The sequence below is a fragment of the Panthera leo genome, chromosome C1, assembly GCF_018350215.1.
Source record: "Panthera leo isolate Ple1 chromosome C1, P.leo_Ple1_pat1.1, whole genome shotgun sequence".
NCBI lineage: Eukaryota > Metazoa > Chordata > Mammalia > Carnivora > Felidae > Panthera > Panthera leo.
In genome coordinates, this window is record NC_056686.1 from 7,387,974 (window position 1) to 7,409,870 (window position 21,897).

Sequence of the window (21,897 nt, forward strand, 5' to 3'; positions counted from 1 at the left end):
GTAGGAAGAGGGACTGTGTGATTTGGTGGTGGCTTTCGTAGCTTCTGAAGGATGACCCCAGTTGAATTTGGAATTAACTTCCTAACAGCAGCTTGTCTTCTCAGCCGAGCTCTCTGGAGCTGATGTTTGCAAGGCCCCTGCTGTTGAGGGAGGTGTCGTTCCTCCTGGTGAGGGGGTTGTGCACATTATGGATTGACCTTGCTGAAGCTCCTTGTTTCCCCTAACCCCTCTCTCTTTTAAAGGACCCCAGAAGCCAATTCCCGGGCCTCTAGTCCCTGCCCAGAATTTGAACAGTTTCAGATTGTCCCAACTGTGGAAACACCCTATTTGGCCCGTGCAGGAAAAAATGAATTTCTCAATCTTGTTCCAGATATTGAAGAAATTAGACCAGGGTGAGTACTGTATTGCCCAGGGATGCCAGGTATAAGAAAGAAATCAGCAGTAATTTACTCTCTGCTCTTGTACGTGAGGTGAATGTCACCGTCTAATGCCAATGGAATCCGGGAGGAGAGAGCTGGGCTGGGATCCTGCTCGCCTGTGTCTTGCAAGGCATCTGCTATGGTGCTGCTTTATGCTGTTTTGCAGTATTACTTCAGCGGAGAAGATTCTAGGCCAAAGCGATCTCTTGCCTCTTTTGTTCATTATAGGGACTAGGTCCAGGTGAGACATATTTTCATGGTCCTCGGGCCATGATTCCTTTCTTTTTGTGAGAAACTAACCTCTCTTGTACTGTCCTTTTTAGCTCAGTGGTCTCTAAGAAAGGATACCTGCATTTCAAGGAACCGCTTTATAGCAACTGGGCTAAACATTTCGTCGTGGTCCGTCGCCCTTATGTCTTCATCTATAACAGCGACAAAGACCCAGTGGAGCGTGGCATCATTAACCTGTCCACAGCACAGGTGGAATACAGTGAGGACCAGCAGGCCATGGTGAAGGTCAGTCCTGCTCTCTTGGCTTTTTATTGCCACCGTCGGCCCTTCCCTGCTGAGTTCCGAACTCTCTGTTGTGTGCTGTGGCATCTCTCCTATGCGTCCGGTCTCTCTGAACCTTCAATATGAAGTGCTGGGCACCTGTGATATGGCAGGGTGGTCCCCATTGTCAGCAGCCATCGTAACTTTTCCACTTACCCATGTCTCTTTCAGACACCTAACATCTTTGCTGTATGCACGAAGCACCGTGGGGTCCTTCTACAGGCTCTCAATGACAAAGACATGAACGACTGGTTGTATGCCTTTAACCCACTGCTTGCTGGCACGATACGGTAAGAAGTCCTCGTGTTTCCTTCTTCTCCTGGCTTTTGGCCCCAGTGACATCAATGTAAACTGAGAAGGAAGTCTTGTTCCCCAAAAGTAGGTTGAAAATAGAGGAAGGAGGGCAACGTCGAGTGTAGTTATGAGATGGTGGTGCCTCCTGGTGTCCTGAATGGCTAAGAGGACCTGGTCACATCTGTACCCAGTTAATGCCCTGCTTTGACTTTTTTTTTTAAGGTTTATTTTTTTTTAAATAATCTCTACACCCAGCGTGGGGCTTGAACTCACAGCCCCGAGGTCAAGAGTCCCATGCTCCACCCACTGAGCCAGCCAGGCGCCCCTTGACTTTTCGTTCTGAAGGGGTCTGCAGCTGGGGTCCGTGGGACTGAGTCAAGGGAAGGTGGTGAGAACCTTCAAGGTGTCCCAGAATTCCGCCCTGTGATCAAACCTCTGAGCTTGTGAGGGGCGTGTGTCCGGGGGCCCCAGAATGGGGAAGACCACAGCTTAGCCTGCTTATTCGGGGAGTCTGGAGACCTGGGTCTTGGCTGCCGGAGGGGAGGGCAGAAGCTCAAGGAGGGAACCGCAGAGGAAAGAGACCTGTGAGGAGACGGTCGTCTGCATCCAGCTTTCTAACCTCCTTTCCCTGTGTCACCTGTAGGTCGAAACTGTCCCGCAGGTGCCCGAGCGAACCGAAGTACTAAGTGACTCTGCCGAGCGCCCTCACTCGCCTTCGAGAGATAAAGTCAGTGTTGCCCCTCACTTTTCTCTGTGATTCTTGACGGCCCCTCTCGTGTGTAAGCCTGTGGCGTAACTGCTTTCCCTCCTGTCAACACTCTTTCTCGCTCTTCTGGTCCCCGTCTCCGTTGCTCTGTATCCTTCTTTTTTCCTGTGCTGAGAATCGTGGTGATAGCACGTGGCCTAACAAAAGGGAGAAAAACAAACGAACAAACACAAACGACCCAGAGGGGCTCCGGTGAATCTCCAAATTATTTTTTCGTGACTTTTGGCTTCCTTTTGTATGATGGGTCCCCATATGACCACCTGTGATGTCTGTACTGCTGTCTTTGGATATCTTGGTCTGTTTTTTAAGACAACACAATACCTTTTTTTCTTTTCTCTATTTGTGATATCACTTTAATTTTGGGGGGGGTGGCTTCAGAGACTAAGGGAGGAAACATCTGGCATTTTTTTAAACCTAAAAGGAAAAAACTTACCTTTTCCCCTTCCCTCTCCTTTTGCCGTTGCTAATCCCTGCATTTTCCATTCGGGGAAAAGGTTGTAGTGAGCTTGGAAATGGCACAGGTGTGTTCTCTGAAATTGGAGCTTCGTTAGAATGTAGCTGTGCGGTTTTCTTTTAGTGGAAGAGAGAAGGGAGGACTTTGTAGCAGGCCTGGAACAGCGGGAAGGGAAAAGCCAAGGATATTGCCAGCACGGTTGAGAGGACCGTGGGATCTGGCAACAGCTCATGAAGGCGGACGGACGGTAGGATGAGAGCAGTTCCTCAGAGCAGGATTCCTGTGAACTGTTTTTCTCTCAGAATTTCTCATTTCTCTTCTTGGCATTAGTGCCGGTGGTACAGTTTGGAATTAGTGCAGCGTCATACACCAATGATCCACAAGGGGGGAGCGACTCACCTTCTGGGGGTCACTGTTCCCATCATAAGTATGGTGACGCCGAGCAGGGACCTTGTGATCCTTGTAGCTCCCTTTGATCGAACAAGCGTAACTTCAAGTGTAGACGCGAAGCCTCCCTCTGACTCCTGGGCATTTTCAATGATCCTTGTCAAGTTGAAAATACTTTCGGTAATGCTTCTCCCCCCTGTAATCATAAATACGCAGACACGGCAGGCTTTGCCTTCTGGATCCCAGGATTAAAACCACTCCCTTCCCACCACTAAAAGAAAACAAGAGGACATCCGGGGGCAGGGAGGAGGTGCGCCTGAGCCACGGCCCCAGTGGTTGGCTGCTGCCTCCGCCTGGCCTCTCCTCCTTGGTCATGTTTGTCGGATGTGGAAATACTGCCGGAGGAGGAAGGAGGAAGCTCGCTGCTGCCCATCTCCTTCCCTGACGGATCAGGGTCGTCTGCATCCAGAAGCCATCATGGAAGAAGATAGATACTCTTTCTCTTTCCGCTGCCAGTTAAAGTTACGTTTTCTAGGAACGAGCTGGGGAAGAGAAGGCCTCCGGGTTACTCCAGCTGCTTTGCCAGTTGACCTGGGGTGTTTTGTACCATCCTTCTTACCTCCCTCACACGAAGCTCTGACCACCCCTCGGGCGCTCAGGAAAGTAGCTGCCCTCTCCCACCTCGTGGAGACTGAGGGCCCCCAGCCGTGAATTGCCGACTCTGTGGGGTCCGGCCGACTGTCTGCGTCAGGCAGGACGGGGGCAGGGGCTGGTGCACGGTTGGTGCTGCGGACGAGAGCCGGGCAGCACGCCGGCCACAGACCCTTGCTCCCGACTTCCCGGTTGGGCTCGTCTCTGAGAACAGGTCTCCCAGCTTCGGTACAATTGCCTTGCCAAGGGGAGGAAAAGTGAATCGTGGTGAGCTTAAAAGAAAGGATAGAAATCGCAGGCGGTGACCTTAGCTGAAAAGTGATCAATAAAAACTCAACAGTAGGTTTTTAACTTTTTTCCTCTCCTTAAACATAGGTCATTAACTGTGATGTTACTTGTTTTCTAAGCGGTGTGTGAGATTTTTAATGTAGTTAGGGGTTCCTTCATCGTCTAATGGGCACGGTATGCCCTTCTGGTGTATACTCAAATCCAGGACCTGTCGGTGCTTAGAGACAGCTTCTGGACTGGAATGAAATCCGGTTGCAGGGAAATGATGAAGTTGGAAGATGACTTTTAGCGAAGTCACAGGTGCCACTGCTGTTTGTCACAGAGTCTGACAGAGGGCCCTGGATCTGTGACAGAGGGAGGTGGGGAGGGCTGAGGGAGAGTAAAATCATGTGACAAACTGAAATGACGTTCGGTTTTTCTTCTAACTCAAAACAAAACTGGCTTGGAAAGTCTTTGCTTTGGAGGTGTCGGGTATTAAGACAGGTAGGACCGGACCGTTCGTGACACCCCCCGGGTAAGAGGGCCTCCTGAGGAAGCAGGACGTGCGCGGCCCGCAGGGTCTCAGGCAGGTGTGCTTCCCTCCATCTGAGGACAGCCCTTATTGGTGGCCCCTCTTCTTCCAGCGGCCCGTTTTCAGACCGAGTTGCAACAGTTTCGGGATTAATGTTCTCTTTCTGGGTAGGTGCATCCCTCCTGTGAAGTTGAGAGAGCATTTATGGCAGGAGCTACTTACGAGGCTTTAGCTGAAGCCACGGTGGCAGGAAAGTTGATACTTAAGATGATATTAATATTAGTATTTAAGGAAACTACCTTTTAAGTAAGGGGTTTCTTTTGTGGTTTTTTTTCCCTAAAGCATTCTTTTAAACAAGCAAAAAAAAAAAAACAACCCAGAAAAAGCTCTTATGCAAATTAAGGAGAAATGAGTTCCAGTTAGAAGTAATCCTCTCTTCCCCTCCTTCCCCACCCTCCTTTCTCCTGCCAAAGCAAAATTCGGCCTCACAGCCCACACCAAACCGGGACCCACAGCCTCCTCCCCTCTGTGCCTGCCTGGGGGTCAGCCAGCTCTCGGGCCAGGCCGTGCAGGGCCAGCCAGCCGTGCACACGGCCAGGGGCGTGGGGAAGGGCCGCTGCTGGCAGCTTGGGTGGTGGGCGCCCAGATCCCAGCACGTCGTTACAGTGCTCGAGCGCTCACTGTGAGGGGAAGGGAAGCGATTCCCACCCCCCCACCCCCCACTAAACGACCACTATTGTTTTACTTTTCTTTTCCCTTCAGCTGCATAGAACTTAAACAACTACTCATATTTTTGATGGATTTTTTTTTCAGCTCTCTTAAGATGAAGGGATAAGGTAAAATCATTGTGCAAGGTCTTTAAGGCTCTAAAATTAAAATGACTTCTCCTGGCACATATTTCAAAGCAAAGACTTTGTTGCCTGCTGCTTGTTCTAATTTACAGGGATATTTAATTTTGTAAGGTATATGTATATTTATAGTGCTGTAATTAATTGCACATCGGACTGGAAAAGAGCGGATGACCCAGTGTGTGGCAGCTATCGGTACTCTCCGTTTCCTCGTGCTGTGTTCCACACGGGTCTCCAGGACGGGATCAGGGCTCGCTCGTTTGTCTCTTGGACTCGGGTCCTTCGTTTTTGCTTTGGGTTCCCTTATTAAAATGTGATTGTTAACCTGCTCCTTAAAAGGAAAACACTAATTCTGCTGCTGCTCGTGGAAGGTTTGCTGAATGTATTTTAAACAGGACTCTGGCCCGTACGCACTGCAGCTGTCCACTGTGGCCAGTGACGATACACCCACGTGTGTGGCCAGACCTTTACTGTATGTAGCAGGAACGTATTGATTTGTGCTTCCTTAGCAAATTGAAATGTCAGCTGAGAGATTATCTGCTGCTGTTGTTCAAAAGGCCATTTATGAAAGTCGTATTTGAACCCCATGAAACCTTAGGAAAGCTTGTGATCATTTAACGGAAAGAATGAGAATTGATCCAAATTTCATGTTACAAGCTGTGCTCAGAAGGTCCGAGCTGAGGTTGGTCTCCTCCCAAACCCTGGCTGTTGTGTGTCGTCTCCGTGTGTCCGAGTTCCCTTTTTTCAGGCTGCACATTCTGGCATCTGTTCACCCGAGGAGTCCATCGGCCTGCTCGCGTGCAAGGCGCCACCTGTCGGGGTCTCTCCTCGCCATCCTCGTGCGCTGCAACAGAACCCATGGAGCATACGTGGCCTTTTTGAACCAAGACTTTGCAAACTGATCTCTCCCCAGTAAGGAGTTGAGCACATTAGCAACAATGTACATTATTAATTTCAGATTTTCATTTTCATGTTTTATTATGTAAATATGATCTGATGTTTGGAGCTTGAGTATACAGAATGTAAATATAGTTCTTGTATTTGTACTAATTCTCGTTCTTTTGCTGTATAGCCTTAGATGTGCGATGCAGACATTATCTAACTGTGTATGGTAACCTTGCATCACGGAACTATTAGTGAACGAGGTAAAAATAATAAAGGTACAACCAGTGCATCAGAAGGCTCCTGACATGCATTTATTCTTGCATCCTTTGAAAGGTATTTACTTAAGATTTCTCTTCTGGACTTGCAGAGATATGACCTTTCTAGGCCAAAAGTTACCATGGTGTGACCAACACGTTCTTTTCGGATCGTTCAAAGTAGGGTTATCAGAGAGCCCGGTGCTATTTTTTTGTGCCGTTTCCCTGAAAGTGCCTTCCTCCCGAGTGTTGTCTGGGTTCTCCCGAAGCTCCTGTTTATATACCTACCAATGATTCTGCGGTGGCGGTGTGGTTTTTCTAGAGGGAGAAAGTGAATTGTTCACCCCGTGTGCTTAATTTAACGAATTCCCGTTGGGAGCAGGGCATGAGCAGGGACCCCTGTGCTGGTTGTTCGCGGACAGACAGGGCGGGGAGAAGCAGCGTTCAGGCGGAAGGCAGTGATGCCGTGGTGGGAGGTGATGACTCAGCAGCAAACAGAACGTGCCCTGGCACTCCCGCACCCTTGAGGAAGGACCTTTGTGACGAGTGTGGAATGCGTAACGTCGAGCGCCCAGTGACAGAGCAAATGGCAGCTGAGGGAGGGTGAGGAGGGGTGAGAGGGAGGCGTCCTTTCGGACCACGTGGTCAGAGAAGGCCTGTGCTGACAAGACGCTGGAGCGGACGCCTGAATGAGGGGACACACACGCGTGTGAGCCCTGGGGGCAGCGGTGTGTCCCCGCAGGTTCCAAAGACGGCAGGGAGGCTGGTGTGGGCTAAGGGGGGGAGCACCCCGAACCCGCGGCCCCAGCAAGCAGCCGGGGCCCAGCGAGTGAACTAGGAAGCCAGTGAAGGGCTGGGGGAGAGGAGTCACGCGATCCTTCTTGTTTCCAGAAGGCCATTCTAACTGCTGAGTGGGGAGCAGCCAGGGTGGCGTGCGGCTAGGGGGCCGGTGGAGGAAGGGAGACCGAATAGGAAACTGTCACCCCGGTGCTCCCCGGGGGAGCTGGCGGCCTGGACCCAGGTAGGAGCGGCGAAGGCGGGAGATGTGGTCAGACCCTAACGGTTTGCTGAGGTGGCTCGGGACGTGCGCCTGAGCCCAGCCGGCATGGCGACTGCCTGAGCTGAAGAAGATTGCGAGAACGGTGGGGGGGCGGGGCCGAATTAAGGATCTGGCTTCGGTCACGTTCACTTGGAGGTGCCCACGTTCCCACCTGACTGTCCAGTCGCTGAGGCCGTTGGGTCCAGGGCAGAGGAGGGGCCGCGGACGTACGCTTGGGGGTTGTCAGCGTGAGGATGACAGAGAAAGGCGAGAGGCCAGGAGACCCGGGACTGAGTGGCGGGGCCTGCGAACCAAGGGTTGGGTCCCGGAGCACCGCGACGAGGAGTCCGGGGCGGGGGGCGGGGGGCGGGGAAGAGGACGATTCGGCCAAGACGAGGAAGCGGCCGCGGGGAGAGAGCGGCACGTGGTGACCAGGTTAAGGACGTGTTTGCAGAACCGTGTCCGGTGCAGCCGCCAGGTTAAGGGCAGACGGAGCAGCGACCACAGGTTTCGGCAACAGGGAGGTCCAGGCAGTTTGAGGGGGCCAGAGAATACCGCCGCTGTTTCCCAATTTCAGAGCCAACCGAGAAACGAATAAGGCATGTGGCAGGTCAGTCTTGTTGACGATTAGAGGTGCGATTAGAGAATGTGAGGGCTAGAGGGTCGGCGAGCTTGGACTTCGCCAGACTCGCCTGCGATCGCACTAAAACATGGATCCTGGCTGAGTGGGCCTGGGGTGCAGCCTGAAATTCTGCATTTCTTTTCTTTACTTTTTTTTTTTTTGGTTTTAAATTTATTTACTTATTTTGAGAGAGAGTGCATGCATGTATGCACAAGCAGGAGAGGGGCAGAGGGAAGGAGAGACAGAATCCCAAGCAGGCTCCACGCCATCAACACAGCTCGATCTGGGGCTCAAACTCAGGAACTGTGAGATCATGGCCTGAGCCGAGATCCAGAGTCAGACACTTGTGCCACCCAAGCGCCCCTGACATTCTGCGTTCCCGATCAGCTTCCAAGGGACAGCAGTGCCACTGTTGTGGGCCCACTGAAAGTCACGGAAGTAGGAGGAACTACAGACCGTGTGCTCTGAGGGCAGGGGAGTCTTCTCAGGGGGGAGGCAGTGGCCAGGCTGTCCATGCTTCCCAAACTCAACAATTATCATTTCTCTCCTGGGGGTCTGTGAGGGGCTGGCAGAAGCAGGAATGTTCCAGTAACGGCGCCCATTTCACATGGGAGAAGACGTCACAAGTGCCCCCGCCCTACAAAGGTCGTTGGCGAGGAGAGCGACGTCGTCTTGAGTGGTGCCAAGTAGGCCTACCTAGGGTGGGTTCAGGGGAAAGGTGGGGGAGAAGACGTTGAAATAGTACAGAAAATTCCTGTGGAGATTTGTACTGTAGAGGGGAGAAGGGACAAGAATATGGAGTCCAGGAGAGGTTTGTGTTTTGAAGAAAGGAGAGAGCTTTTTTTTTTAAGTTTATTTATTTTTGAGAGAGAGTATGCACGAGTCGGGGAGGGGCAGGGAGCGAGGGAGACAGAATCTAAAGCAGGCTCCAGGCTCCGAGCTGTCAGCACAGAGCCTGATGCAGGGCTCGAACCCACGAACCACAAGATGTGACCTGAGCCAAAGTTGGCCGCTTAACCGACTGAGCCACCCAGATGCCCCAAAGAAAGGAGAAAGCTTTACAGATGTGTGTGTGTGTGTGTGTGTGTGTGTGTGCATGTGTGTGTGTAGACTGGAATGAGCGAACAGGAAGGGAAACCTGGCAACAGGAAGAGACCAGCGTGGAGAGTTTTGCTAGAGCGATAGCCTCGTAGCCTGGCACACAGCAGAGAGCTGGGTCTCGAGTCCTACGGCAGTGCCACCATGTCACCACAGTTCCCGGAGGCCGCCAGGGACAGCAGACAGCAACAGCCACTCCCGGGGGCCTCTTCTGATGGCAACGGTCTGTCTCCGTGGGACTCATCCGTCAGAGAAGTTAGGTCAGCTCTCAGGGTTATGTCGGGCCCTGCGTTCCTGAAATCCACTGGACTTTACAGCGAAATGGAATTTGTTTTACAGAGTTGGTTGTCCCCTACAACTAGACCTCATCCAGGGTCGTGTAGGCTCTCTTGAAGGTCACCGTGTCTCTTAGGAGGCCCCATGGAACTGTGCGCGTTGAATGCATTACTTTTCTACCTGATGTTCCTGGTCCCTCCACTTTTGGTCGGTTGTGGAGATTTTGTTTCCCTCGGGAACTCCTGGTCTCTGCATAGTCTGTTTTAATTTAGTTTCCCTGAGTATGTCACCTGCTTGCTCCTCTGGCTTTTGAATACGTGGTCTCCTGGTTTTTCCTAAATTTGCTCTTTCTACCTAGCAGGTGAACCAGTCCTTTGGGTTCATTCGCAGGAATTAGAGCAAGTGAGTGCAGGGGGATTTTCAAATCTGCCCCAACTAGTGTGTTAACTTACACACCCCCGTACGTAAGTCTGTTTTTCTTCCCTGGGAGATTTGCACAGAAGGGCTGTTTTTGTAGAATTCATGCCTCTGGTTTGATTGGGGATTTGGGGATTTAGGGCAAGGCTAAAAGTTAAGGTGGATGATACTGTGAGTTGACTTTCTTAAGCCTTATAAGCCAAGCATTTGAGGATTTTCTGCAAACTAAAGGTCAGCATTCTCTGGCCTTACTCTGTTCATCTCTGGGAGACACTTGCCTTCGTCTCAGTCCCATGGTTATTATGATTGCAAGAGTCCCTTCAGCAATAAGTCAGGAAGCTGGAGAACCAAACACAGGGTTTATTATTTTTATAGGACCTGGAAATTGCATGGTACACCTGGGGCCACCCGGCAAGATTACAGTTAGAGAGAGAGAGAGAGAGAGAACCAGGTCTGGGGTTCTGCTTTTTATTAGGGCGGGAGGGGATCCAGGGTTAGGCTGGGCTCACTCTTTATTGATGAATTTAAAACAAAAACAGGAATTTAAAGTCGGAAGAGAAAAAACAAGTAGCCCAAATGGTCAGTTATCTAACCCAACCAAGATCTCTAAAACAGAGGAGCCTGGGGAGCCAGGAGGGGAGAGAGGGGCTGGCGCTTTCTCTAGGGGCGGGGCCGGCAAAATGTTTATTTGAGAGAGCCATCTATGAAGCGGATACCCCAGCCATCAAAGCGTAAGCGTCAGGCACTTACAAAAAAAGAGAAAACCCGACTGACAGGACACCTGTGTCTTCTAAACCAGTTTGTGGTAGTTTTCCAACAGTCCTGGGAACCAGCATTTTTTGCTGGTTCACGCCTTAGCAAAGAAATGGGAAGGCCGCATAGCACGTAACATCAGTGACAGAAGAAAACGAACGGGGGGCTGTTCCATTAGGTGTTTAAACACGTTTGCCTAAAATGATGTCTATTCGGTGGTGACTTGGGTGTGTCCAGATGTTTAGTCACATTGACTCAGCATTTCTCTCGCTTGCCAAATCTCAGACTAGAGCAATCAATTTGTTCCTGCAACAAAACCTGATGGTAGGCTTTCCTTGCGACCAAGCCCCACAGAAAGAGGAAATCCTTGCAACAAAGCTGAAAGGTGTGGAGGTCCCGAGGCTTTCTTGATCGGAGCCATTGTGGAAATTCAACCTGTACAATTTCCAGAAGTGTCATTTGTTCTCCAAAACTAGTCATAGAAAGTTAATGTGTATTTTTTTCTTCCTTCCATCCTTCCTTCCTTCCATCCTTCCTTCCTTCCTCCCTTTTTTTTCTTTTCTTTTCTTTTCTTTTCTTTTCTTTTCTTTTCTCTTCTCTTTTCTTTCAAGAGAGAGAGAGACAGAGAGCACAGGGGAGAAGGGCAGAGGGAGAGAGAGAGAAAACCTTAAGTGTGGAGCCTGACGCGGGGCTCAATCCCATGACCCTGGGATCATGACCTGAGCCGAAATCAAGAGTCAGATGTCTTCCGACTGAGCCACCCAGGGACCCTGAAAGTTAATTTCTATTTAACTTTCCTTTTAAGGTCAACTAAAGGTCTCTAATATGCAGCTAAACCCAATTTTGCTGGGGAAACATGTCTCTGTGAATCTGCCTGATTATGGCCTGCTATTCCCATGAGGACAGAGTACTGGGCTCTTAGTAGACTTGGGTTTAAGTTCCGTTCTGCCACTGACTAGCTGAGAAAGCCACTTTCCCTGCACTGAGTCTCCTTGTCACATTACATATAATGGCATCTTAAAACCGTGTAGCGATTTGAAGTTTGCAAGGAACTCTCCTAGGCATGAGCTCACTTTGCTGTGCCCACCCTGAGAAGGAGGCAGGACAGACAGGAGGCAGTACCCCTGCAGTCAAGAACCCTGAAAACTTTTTAAAATAAACTCTGCCCAACATGGGGCTCAAACTCACAACCCGAAGATCAGTAGTCACGTGCTCTACTGACTGAGCCAGCCAGGCCCCCAAAGGACCCTGGAAATTCTAGTTAGCCCCTGGAGAAGAACAGGACTTGGGGGAGGTTCCTGATCCCTTCGTCCTTTTTGAAGCTTCTCCCTGCAATGTTCTGCTTCTTGGTGTCTCTCCCCTGTGCTCTGAGGCTGAGGTGCTGAACGCAGCCTGCGGAAGAGGAGTGCCAGTGGAGGCAGCCTCGGCACAGGGTCTGTTTCACTTTGCCCCCAAATCAGTGTCTGGAAACTCTCAGGCCCCTGAGTGCCCCCTGGTGGACTCCAGGTGAAGGCCCTCAGTGCAGACAAAAGGGCAGTGCTTTGGGGGGAGCTCCGGCCTCCCCAGTGTGAAGAGGACAGGCAGTCTGCAAAACATAAAAAAGCCTAAAACTTGGAAAAAGTATTAAAAACGTTTCAAGACTCTGGAAATTGACCAAAGGCAGATGAATTAAAAAGCAATTACTCTTGGGAAAAACTACTATAACTTCTTCAAGTAAGAGCAGTGGAGGCCCGCAGCCCTCTCCCCTGGGGCTCTCCCCCATCCCCACTGTCTGTCTGTTGGTAAGGGAAGCCGTTTTACCAGATCAGGGCTCCACTCTGAATGGGGCATACTTGACCATCTTTGGTTTGGGGTGGAGGGGGAGAGCTGTAGGGTTTTTTGTCAGCTAAAAGTGGCAAACCTGGTGAGGAATGGGAAAAACCCGAGGCTTGCTAGCCTGAGGTCTCAGTTGGGCAGGAAGCAGACTAGCCAGAAACTTAATGGGGAGACTCTGAAAGTGAGAGTGCCATGGGAGGGAGGACGAGGTAAGTGCTCAGCATGTCCCTGGCTACCAGAAACCTGCAAATGTGCAGGGGAAATTCTGGAAGCCCAGCCGCAAGCAAAAGCCACAGCAAAGTTGAGGCCTGGGAGAGCTGTGAGCACAGCTCCTGATGCGTACAGAAACACCGAGGGTGGGGGCCCGAGGGCCTCCAGTCGGTCTGGCATGACTTCCAAATCCTCAGCTGGCAGCTAAGTTAGGTAGACACAGGGTAACCATCAGGAAGCCAAACTAAAAATGTAAAAGTAAAAAAATCTGGACAGAGTGTACCAGCATATGTGAAATGGGGGTTCTAGGAGGAGAGGAAAGAAAAGGCAGAAAAAATATGTGAAAAATTAAGGGCTCAAAACTGCCTGAATGTGTTGAAAGACATTCATTTACAGTTCTAACCCTGTGGGCCTCTAGGATAACCACAGAGGGATCTGCGCTTAGATACATCATAGTTAACCTATTGAAAACCAGTTCAAAGGGATAGTTCTAAAAACAGCAAGAGCAAACCAGCTCACCATATATAGGGGAATGACAGTAACCAACTACTCAGCAGAAACTAAAAGTCCTAGCCACTGAAATGAGGTCCTTGAAGTGCTCAAAGAATTCTCAGCAAGCCAGGATTTTATACCCAGCAAAACTATCTTTCAAAAAAACAGGGGCAAGTTAGAGACATTCCCAGATTTAAAGGAAAAAAAAAAAAAAAGAATTAGGGCTGGCAGAGTTGTCCTACAGGAAATACTACAAGAAGAAATACGCAAATACTAAAGGAAGGCCTTAGGCTAATGGAAGACAACGACAGACAGTAACTGAAGTTCACCAAAAGGAGTGATGATCCCTGGAATGATAAACACATAACAAAAAAGAAAACACTTTATATTTTCCTCTTTTCTTAATTTTTTAAAAAACAGTGTTTAAACTAGCAATTATAACATGTATTATTGGGGTTATGACATACTGATGTATATGACAGTAATAGCAAAAGGGATGAATAAGGAAATGGAGCTATATATAGTAAAGTTGCTATATTTTACCAGAATTTTCAGTACTAAGCTGAAGTACACTATAATAAGAGATACACATTGTAATCTCTAGACAACCACTAAGAAAATAACTCAAAAAAAGACACAGTTAAAAATCAACTTAGGGATTATAGTGGTATACACACGTGTACACACACACACACACACACACACACACAAGAAGCAGTAAAAGCTGACCAGAGGAACAAAGACATGAGACATAGAAAACAAATAGCTAAGTGGCATTCATATATCCACCTATATTAATAATTACATATGAATAAATTAATTCCAATCAAAATGCAGAGATTGTCAAACTGGATTTTTAAAAGTAGGATCTAGGGCACCTGGGTGGCTCAGTTGGTTAAGCGTCTGACTTCAGCTCAGATCATGATCTCGTGGTCTTGTGAGTTCAAGCCCTGCACTGGGCTCTGTGCTGACAGCTCAGAGCCTGGAGCCTGCTTTGGATTCTGTACCCCCCTATCCCTCCCCCACTCGTGCTCTGTCTCACTCTGTCTCTCAAAAATAAATGTTAAAAAAGTTTTCAAAAAGCAGGATCCAACAACATGCTGTCTACTAGAGTTGCTTTAGTTTCAAAGACACAAACAGGTTGAAAGTAAAAGGTTGGAAATATTTGCCATGCAAATAGTAATCCACAAGAGGACTGGAATGGCTATAGCAACACCAGAAAAAACCAACTTTTTAAGACAAGAACTGTTACTGGAAATGTTAAAAAGAAAACTACAGGCCCAAAATGGTGGCATTTAGATTAAGGCCCCAAGTCAGAAAACCAACACTCAATCCCTAACCTAACTGCATTTTCAACCCCCCAGGAATGTAACTTAACCAATCAGCATGGGAATTTCCTGGTCAGCATTAGGAAATTTACTGATGGACCCTTCTGTTCCCTTGAGGAAGGCAACCTTGCCTAAAACAACAGATTCTTTGCTAACAATTTCCTTTTTCCCCACTTCCTCTCTACCTTCACAAGCCTTTCCTTTTCTGTAACCTTTGGAGCTCTTCTCTACTTGCTAGCCAGGTACTGCCCTATTCATGAATCGATTAAGAAAGCCAATTAGATCTTTAAAATGTATTTTGTTGAATTTTTGTTATTTAACAGATTTGGTGGCAGTAGTGGGAACCAAGACGAACTTCCAGCAGCATTCGGAAGCCATGAGAAACACAGATGTGGTACCCGTGAACCGTTTGGGTTCACTGCCTTTCTCACTGCCTGTTGGTTGAGTTCCTCCTGGTTCTGAGCTCTGCTCTTTTTGTGTTGGGCTCCTGAGATAATCAGCTTTCCTTTACAGGGCAGATCAGCTTGGGCTGGCAGCCCAAGTTGCCTGCCATATTTGCCCAGAGCCCAACTGAGCTGGCAGAGGGTCTGCCCAGAGCAAGCCCCTAGCCTTTCAGATCGTAAGTCCCCTAATGGAAAACCTCAGCAAGTTTCCAAGGGAATTGGTGGTAGTACGTACAGGGCCATCTTGTGGCCAGGATACTTGTAACATCTCTTGGTTGCTGCCAATGCATTAAGATGCACATTTGTTTGTCTTGTTTAATATAGATAAAGGCTTGTTAGCGGGGATCTCAGGCCAAAAAGCCACAAAAGTCTGTGGGCACAGGTTGAGCATTTAAAGACTGTTAGAGCACTTGCCATCTCCAGAAGACTCCTGTGATAGGATAAGTTGGTCACGGAACAGGTCAGGTCACCCACCAACCTCAAGAGAACTTCATGCAACAAGGTAAACCGTAAAACACACACAGTCCTCAACGTCACGGCATGTCCTTTTTTGGGTACCAGTTTGGCTCTGAGAAACCCAAAGTCTTAGCTAATGGGATTCTTCAAGTCTAAAGACAAGCGTTCAACCTTCCAGCACACCTGATTATTTTATGTCTAAAAACGATAGTCCCAGAAGTGGTAGATAGCTAGCAAAAACAGCAGAATCTTACTGTGCTTGTTTTGTGTCCTGAGGAATTTGGCTTGGTAACCTTCAGGCTGGAGGCCCCAAAATAAGACCAGAGAAAAGTGGGGTTGCCCCCAATTTGTGGCTGGATATGGCTGTACAAAAATGGGAGAGTTAACTCCATCTGCAGCTCGGGTCCTACTGAGCCACTATTGAGGGCCACCTGAGTAACTCAGTCAGTTAAGCGTCCAATCTTGATCTCAGCTCAGGTCTTGATCTCAGGGTCATGAGTTCAAGTCCCGCGTTGGGCTCTGTGCTGGAGGTGAAGCCTACTTAAGAAAAAAAAAAAAGAGAGAAAGAAAGAAAGAAAGAAAGAAAGAAAGAAAGAAAGAAAGAAAAGTACCCTTGAAAGCAGAAATTCCCAAATTAAACCAATTAGGATACCTGTTTTAACTAGCAAACAAAGCCTCCAAAAGGTTTCAAGATTCCAAATTAGTTTCATTAACAGCTAATGAAAAATTATAAATGTAAGAGGCACCTAAAACAAAAGCCTGAAGACTGACACAACTTCCTGCTCAGGGCCCAGTGTAGTAACCCTCTGTCTGAAGTGTTTCCCCACTTGGAAAGGATTACAGAACTGTAAACAAAAGTCGTCCAAGTTAATGGCCTTACAGACACCCCCACATCTGCCTTCCAAGATGGGCTGCCATATGGGCCCCTCCCAGAGTTGATGAAACTGAAAGATTTTCTGGTAAACAGCCAAGGGGAAGCTATGGTGATAGCAGAACCCGCAGACGGGATCCTGGAAGAACTGGCAGAAGCCAACAGAGGGTGGAAATTCTTACCAGAATCACCTCTTCTGAATCTGTCTCTAATGTCTGGTTGTCACGTTGTCCCTTCCTTTCCAAATCCAGACCCACTGGTTATTGATCCTTTGTGTCCCAGCTGCCTTCCTGCTCCTCTCCTCTCCCCAGAGCTGGGCTTGGCTTTCTGCCTGCCTGAGACTTTGGGGTTGTGTTTCTGTGTTTTGGCTCTCATTGGGAGTAACTCTGCATCTTGGGCCATTAATATCCTTTGCACCCTCTTTGTGGACCGTCTTGCACCAAAAGGGGGATTATTTGGTATTTCCAGAAATATTTAAAATTAGAACTATGTACCCAGAGGGAAAAAAGCAAATTGAGAATAGTGTACTTGGGTTGGTGGATCAACCGGTGATATCATTTAAGTTACGACCCAATTATTTGAGGAACGAAAGCAACTGTCCTTATCTTACAAATCTTTACAAAACTAGAGGCAATTCAAAGTTCACCTATTCCTTTTCCAGTCCCCAAACTTCCCCTCATTATCTTAAACAGGTTGTAAAACTATCGGCTTTAGGAAACCAAAGTCCTTCTGGAGGAACTTGCATTCTTTCTCTGTCCCTTAAAGCGACACATCTCATCAGGACTTTGAAATGTAAACACAGCCCACAATCACCTGAGACTGAAGAAAAAAAAAAAAAAAGAGGGTGGGGGAGGCCTTTTAAAAATACAAACTGCTAAAACGGCTCTTGTACCCAAACTTTAGCACCTCTTCCTTAAAATCAATTCCAGGAACAAATACAAATCTTAAAAATCTTCTCCACAAATATTAGTAACTATAGGGTCCTTGCATCTGTGTGTGTATGTGTGTGTGTGTGTGTGTGTCCATACCTATTCATATTACAAATGTGAGATTTTTCTACCTCCGGTAGTATTGCTAAAATTAATTTGTCAAAGAGCTCTAGTTGGACGAGTGCCTGCAAGGATTCGGCATTCTAAAACTCTCAGACAGATGGAAGTCAATCCAAATGTTTTTTCGGGTTCACGTAATCTGGGAAAATACTCAGTTGTTGGTTTAATTAAAACAGACCTGTCTCTAGTTATCAGCATTAAAATTAAAACTTTTATTCTGCCTGGGTTTACTTAAAGTCAAATAGGTTGACGGGATGTCTTAACACAAAATGTGTCTTCATTTTTTTAAATAGCTTGCGAGAATGAAGGACTTTTTGATGTCTCATAAAGTTAGAGCACTGTGTCAGGCTCTGTGCTGACAGTAAGAAGTCAGTTTGGGATTCTCTTTCTCCGCTCCTCCCCTGCTCGTGTGCACTCGCTCGCTCTCTCTCTCTCGCTCTCTCTCTCAAAATAAACTTAAAAATAAAATAAAATGACTCAAATTATAGATAGACATTGGTGGAAAGACAAAAACAGTCTGTGTTCCCAGAGGCCTCAGGCCTTCTCCCTCTGGACACTTTGAACACCTGCACCTGACCTTCATTCAGTTTCCACCTACTATGAGTTACCAATCTGCTCTGGTTTCCCAGATGGGTTAAAGCCTTTCCCTGCCGCATTGCCGATGCCCTCACAGTGGCAAAGAACATGTGCTCAAAATGTGTTCAAAAATGCGTTTTTCACTTGGGGTATATCTTCTATAATCTCCAGTGATCAAGGCACCCAGTTCACTGGGCAGATCATATGAACCGTAAGGAAAACCTTGTCAACTTCTTGAAATCCTATCACTGTACAACCTTCTGCATGCTAGTATCAGTCTCTACTGTCTTATACTCAAGCCTATCACCAAAGCCTTCCCAGATCCCAATTCAGAGGATCCTGTGGGTCACAGTCTAGAGCCTGATGAGTGGGTATTCTGGAAACGCGAGCCGCGGAAGACAGCTCTCGAGCCCCATTGGAAGAGACCTCACCAAGTGCCCCGACCATGGACGCTGCTGCAAAACCAGAGGGTATTAAGCCTCGGGTACACCTCCCACGGCTGAAAAAGGCATCCCCTGATACCTGGTCCTGCACAGACTCTGGAGACCTCGAGTCAAAGGGCAAAGAAGACAAGTGGCCGGTGCCACAGTAGACGCGTTCTGCCCAAGACAGCGGATCAAGGCTTCTCACTTTAAACGTGAGAACGTTCTCCTTCTTTTCCTTTCTTTTACTCTGACATTGTCCTGGAAAGAGAATGCCCTCATCTCTATGTCTGGGGTAACCCGGAAGTTCAGAGCAAGCTTTTATTTCAGGCTCAGAGAAAATCAAACCATGCTCCTAACTTATCACAAGCACAATAAGACGTCTCATTGGTCAACTCCCCTAAATTTACATCGTGTGTCAAAAAGGACCTACCAGGAGGCCCCTGTGATTCAGGATTCACTCCTTTTGGCCTGAGCCTGCTTCCCTGGTTAGGGATACAGGTAACTGAGGCTACAGGAACTCCTCAACTCTTAAAATTATTGCAAAATCTGGGGCTGAAGTTCAATAGCTACCCAACAGAAATCCTCTAGGACTTTCTGGCCAAAGTAGTTCTTTTTTTTTTTAAATACCATATTTATTTATTTTACTTAAATTCAAGTTAGTTAACATATAGTGTAGTATCGGTTTCAGGAGTAGAACCCAATGATTCGTGACTTACATACAGTACCCAGTGCTCATCCCAACAAGTGACCTCTTTAATGCCCATCACCCATTTAGCCAATCCCCAACACCCAACACCCCACCCCCAGCCCTCAGTTTATTCTCTGTATTAAAGAGTCTCTTATGCTTTGCCTCTCTCTCTGTTTTTATCTTTGGCCAAAGTAGTTCTTGATAATAAGAGAGCCCTTGACTCTCTTCTAGCTGAGCAAGGAGGTATCTGGCCAACACCATCTTCTGCACCTGGATGGACACTTCTGGGGAAGTTGAACCCCGATTACATGATCACCGAGCAAGCCACTTGACCGAGAGAGCGGCTCCTTCAGCAGGGTCTTTCTCTGACTTACTTGGTTTTTGGTTTGGGTCTCGGGGACCACGGCTTCGAGGTGTACTCCAAACGTTGGAAATTGCCCTGTTTGTAGTAATCATAAGAATCTCCCTGGTATGTTAAATGCTCTCAAAAGCTTTAAATGCATTTTTGCAGCTGCTAACCCACAGCAAATGATTTCCCTGAGACTCAGAGCGTCACGAAAGGAATAAAGAAGACAACCAATCTAAAAATTGTGAACCAATTTGGCAATAAACCTCATGTTTAAAAAATAAAAAATAAAATAAAATAAAATCTGTTTTTTATTAAAAAAAAAAAACAATTGTGAACCCGAAGCTATAACTGTGGCGATCTCAGAGATTAAGGAAAACCATCGTGACCTGGGAACACCATGCAAAGGAGCAACAGAAGCTTTGAGAAATAAGAGCTGTAGCTAAGGATCCCATCTCTCAGCTGAGCTGAGAGTCTGATCAAAAGAGGGAGTTGTTAGGGAGAAACCATGGGTCCAAAGTGGTGTCACTTGGGTTGAGGCCCCAAGTCTGTAAAACCAATGCTTAATACCTAATCTCACCGCAGTTTCAACCCACCAGATTTGTCACATTTAACATGGGAATTTCCTAGTCAGTATTAGGAAGTTTACTGATACACCCTTCTGGTCCTCTTAGGAGGGCAACCTTGCCTGAAACAATGGATTCTTTGCTAATAAAATGCCCTCTTTTCCCCCACTCCCTAATTTTAAAAGCCTTTTCTTTTCTCGCCTGGGTGGCTCAGTCGGTTGAGCGTCCGACTTCGGCTCAGGTCATGATCTCACAGTTAGTGGGTTCAAGCAAGCTTTGTGTCGGACTCTGTGCTGACAGCTCGGAGCCTGGAGCCTGCTTCGGATTCTGTGTCTCCCTCTCTCCCTGCCCCTCCCTCGCTCATGCTCTCTCTCTCCTTCAAACATTAAAAAAAAATTTTTTTTAATAAAATAAAAAGGCTTTCCTTTTCTGTAGGCCCTTTGGAACTCCCTTCTACTTGCTAGACAGGATGCTGACTGATTCATGCATAAATAAAGTAAAATAAATAAATACAATACAATACAATAAAGTCTTTAAAATGTCCTTAGTTGGGGGTGCCCTGTCCGGCTCAGTTGGTGGAGCATGAGACTCTTGATCTCAGGATTGTGAGTTTGAGCCCTTCGTTAGGCACAGAGATTACTTTTTAAATAAATAAATAAGTAGTTACACAAACAAATAAAATCTAAATAAAGAAACAGAATTACTTGATTGAATTTATGTTATTTAACAGATCCAAAGAGGAACATTTCATGACGGTAAGATATCAATACACCAGGAAGATATAACCATTATAAATGTATATGCATCTAGCATCAGGGTGGTAATGACATGAGTCAAAGACATGAAAGGAGAAATAGGCAATTGAAAATTCATGATAAAAATTCTCAACAAAGTGAAGTGAAATTTCTCAACATAACGAAAGGCATCTATGAAAACCCTAAAACGAGCGTCATACTCAGTAGTGAAAAACTGATGCTTTCCCCCTAAGGTTGGGAACAAGGCAAATAGATCTCCTCTTACCACTTCAACATCGCACTCTAGGTGGCCTTCAGTGCAAATGGCAACAAAAATAGAAGGTGTTCAGATTGGAAAGGAAGAAGTAAAATTGTGTTTATTCGCAGATAACATGATCACAGATGGTAAGTTGTCAGGATGAAGATCAACAAAAAAAATTAGGTGTGTTTCTATGCACCAACAATGAACAATCTGAAACTGAAAATAGGAAAATTCCGTTCAGAACAATACCCAAAGGAGCATTTGGAATTTAGTTAACAAAAATGCAAAGCCTGTACACTCAAACCACTGAACATTGCTGAAGATCTAAATAGATGGAAACATTATAACCTGTTCATGGGTTGGAAGACTCAATATTATTAAGATGGCCATTCTCTGGGAATGCAAGCTGGTGCAGCCACTCTGGAAAACAGTATGGAGGTTCCTCAAAAAATTAAAAACAGAACTACCCTACGACCCAGCAATTGCACTACTAGGCATTTATCCATGGGATACAGGTGTGCTGTTTCAAAGGGACACATGCACCCCCATGTTTATAGCAGCACTATCAACAATAGCCAAAGGATGGAAAGAGCCCAAATGTCCATCGATGGATGAATGGAGAAAGAAGATGCGGTATACACACACACACACACACACACACACACACACAATGGAATACTACTCAGCAATGAAAAAGAATGAAACCTTGCCATTTATAACCATGTGGATGGAACTGGAGGGTATTATGCTAAGCGAAATTAGAGAACAACAAATACCATATGACTTCACTCACAGGACTTTAAGAGACAAAACAGATGAACATAAGGGAAGGGAAACAAAAACAATATAGAAACAGGGAGGGGGACAAAACAGAAGAGACTCTTAAATATGGAGAACAAACTGAGGGTTACTGGAGGGGTTGTGGAAGGGGGGATGGGCTAAATAGGTAAGGGGCATTAAGGAATCTATTGAAATCACTGTTGCACTATATGCTAACTAATTTGGATGTAAATTAAAAATAAAAAAAGAAGATGGCCATTCTCCCCAAATTAATCTATAGACTCAGTGCACTCCCGATAAAATCCCAGGGTGCTTTTCTGTAGAAATTGACAAGCTTATCCT

General features: G+C 47.0%; 1 protein-coding gene across 6 annotated transcripts in view; it reads left to right on the top strand.

Moving 5' to 3' along the window:
• KIF1B (kinesin family member 1B) overlaps window positions 1–6,344 on the top strand; it is a 144,807-nt gene extending 138,463 nt beyond the window's left edge. For 5 of the 6 annotated variants that reach the window (XM_042953772.1, XM_042953765.1, XM_042953767.1 and 2 more), the window contains 4 exons: window positions 243–392; window positions 743–935; window positions 1,143–1,261; window positions 1,909–6,344. In XM_042953772.1, coding sequence (XP_042809706.1) covers window positions 243–392; window positions 743–935; window positions 1,143–1,261; window positions 1,909–1,951 — 505 coding nt within the window. In that variant the 3' untranslated portion in view covers window positions 1,952–6,344. Of the gene's footprint in view, window positions 1–242; window positions 393–742; window positions 936–1,142; window positions 1,262–1,908 lie in introns of those variants that run through there. The other variant, XR_006206688.1, reaches the window with a different exon arrangement.
• The last annotated feature ends 15,553 nt before the right edge of the window (window positions 6,345–21,897 follow it).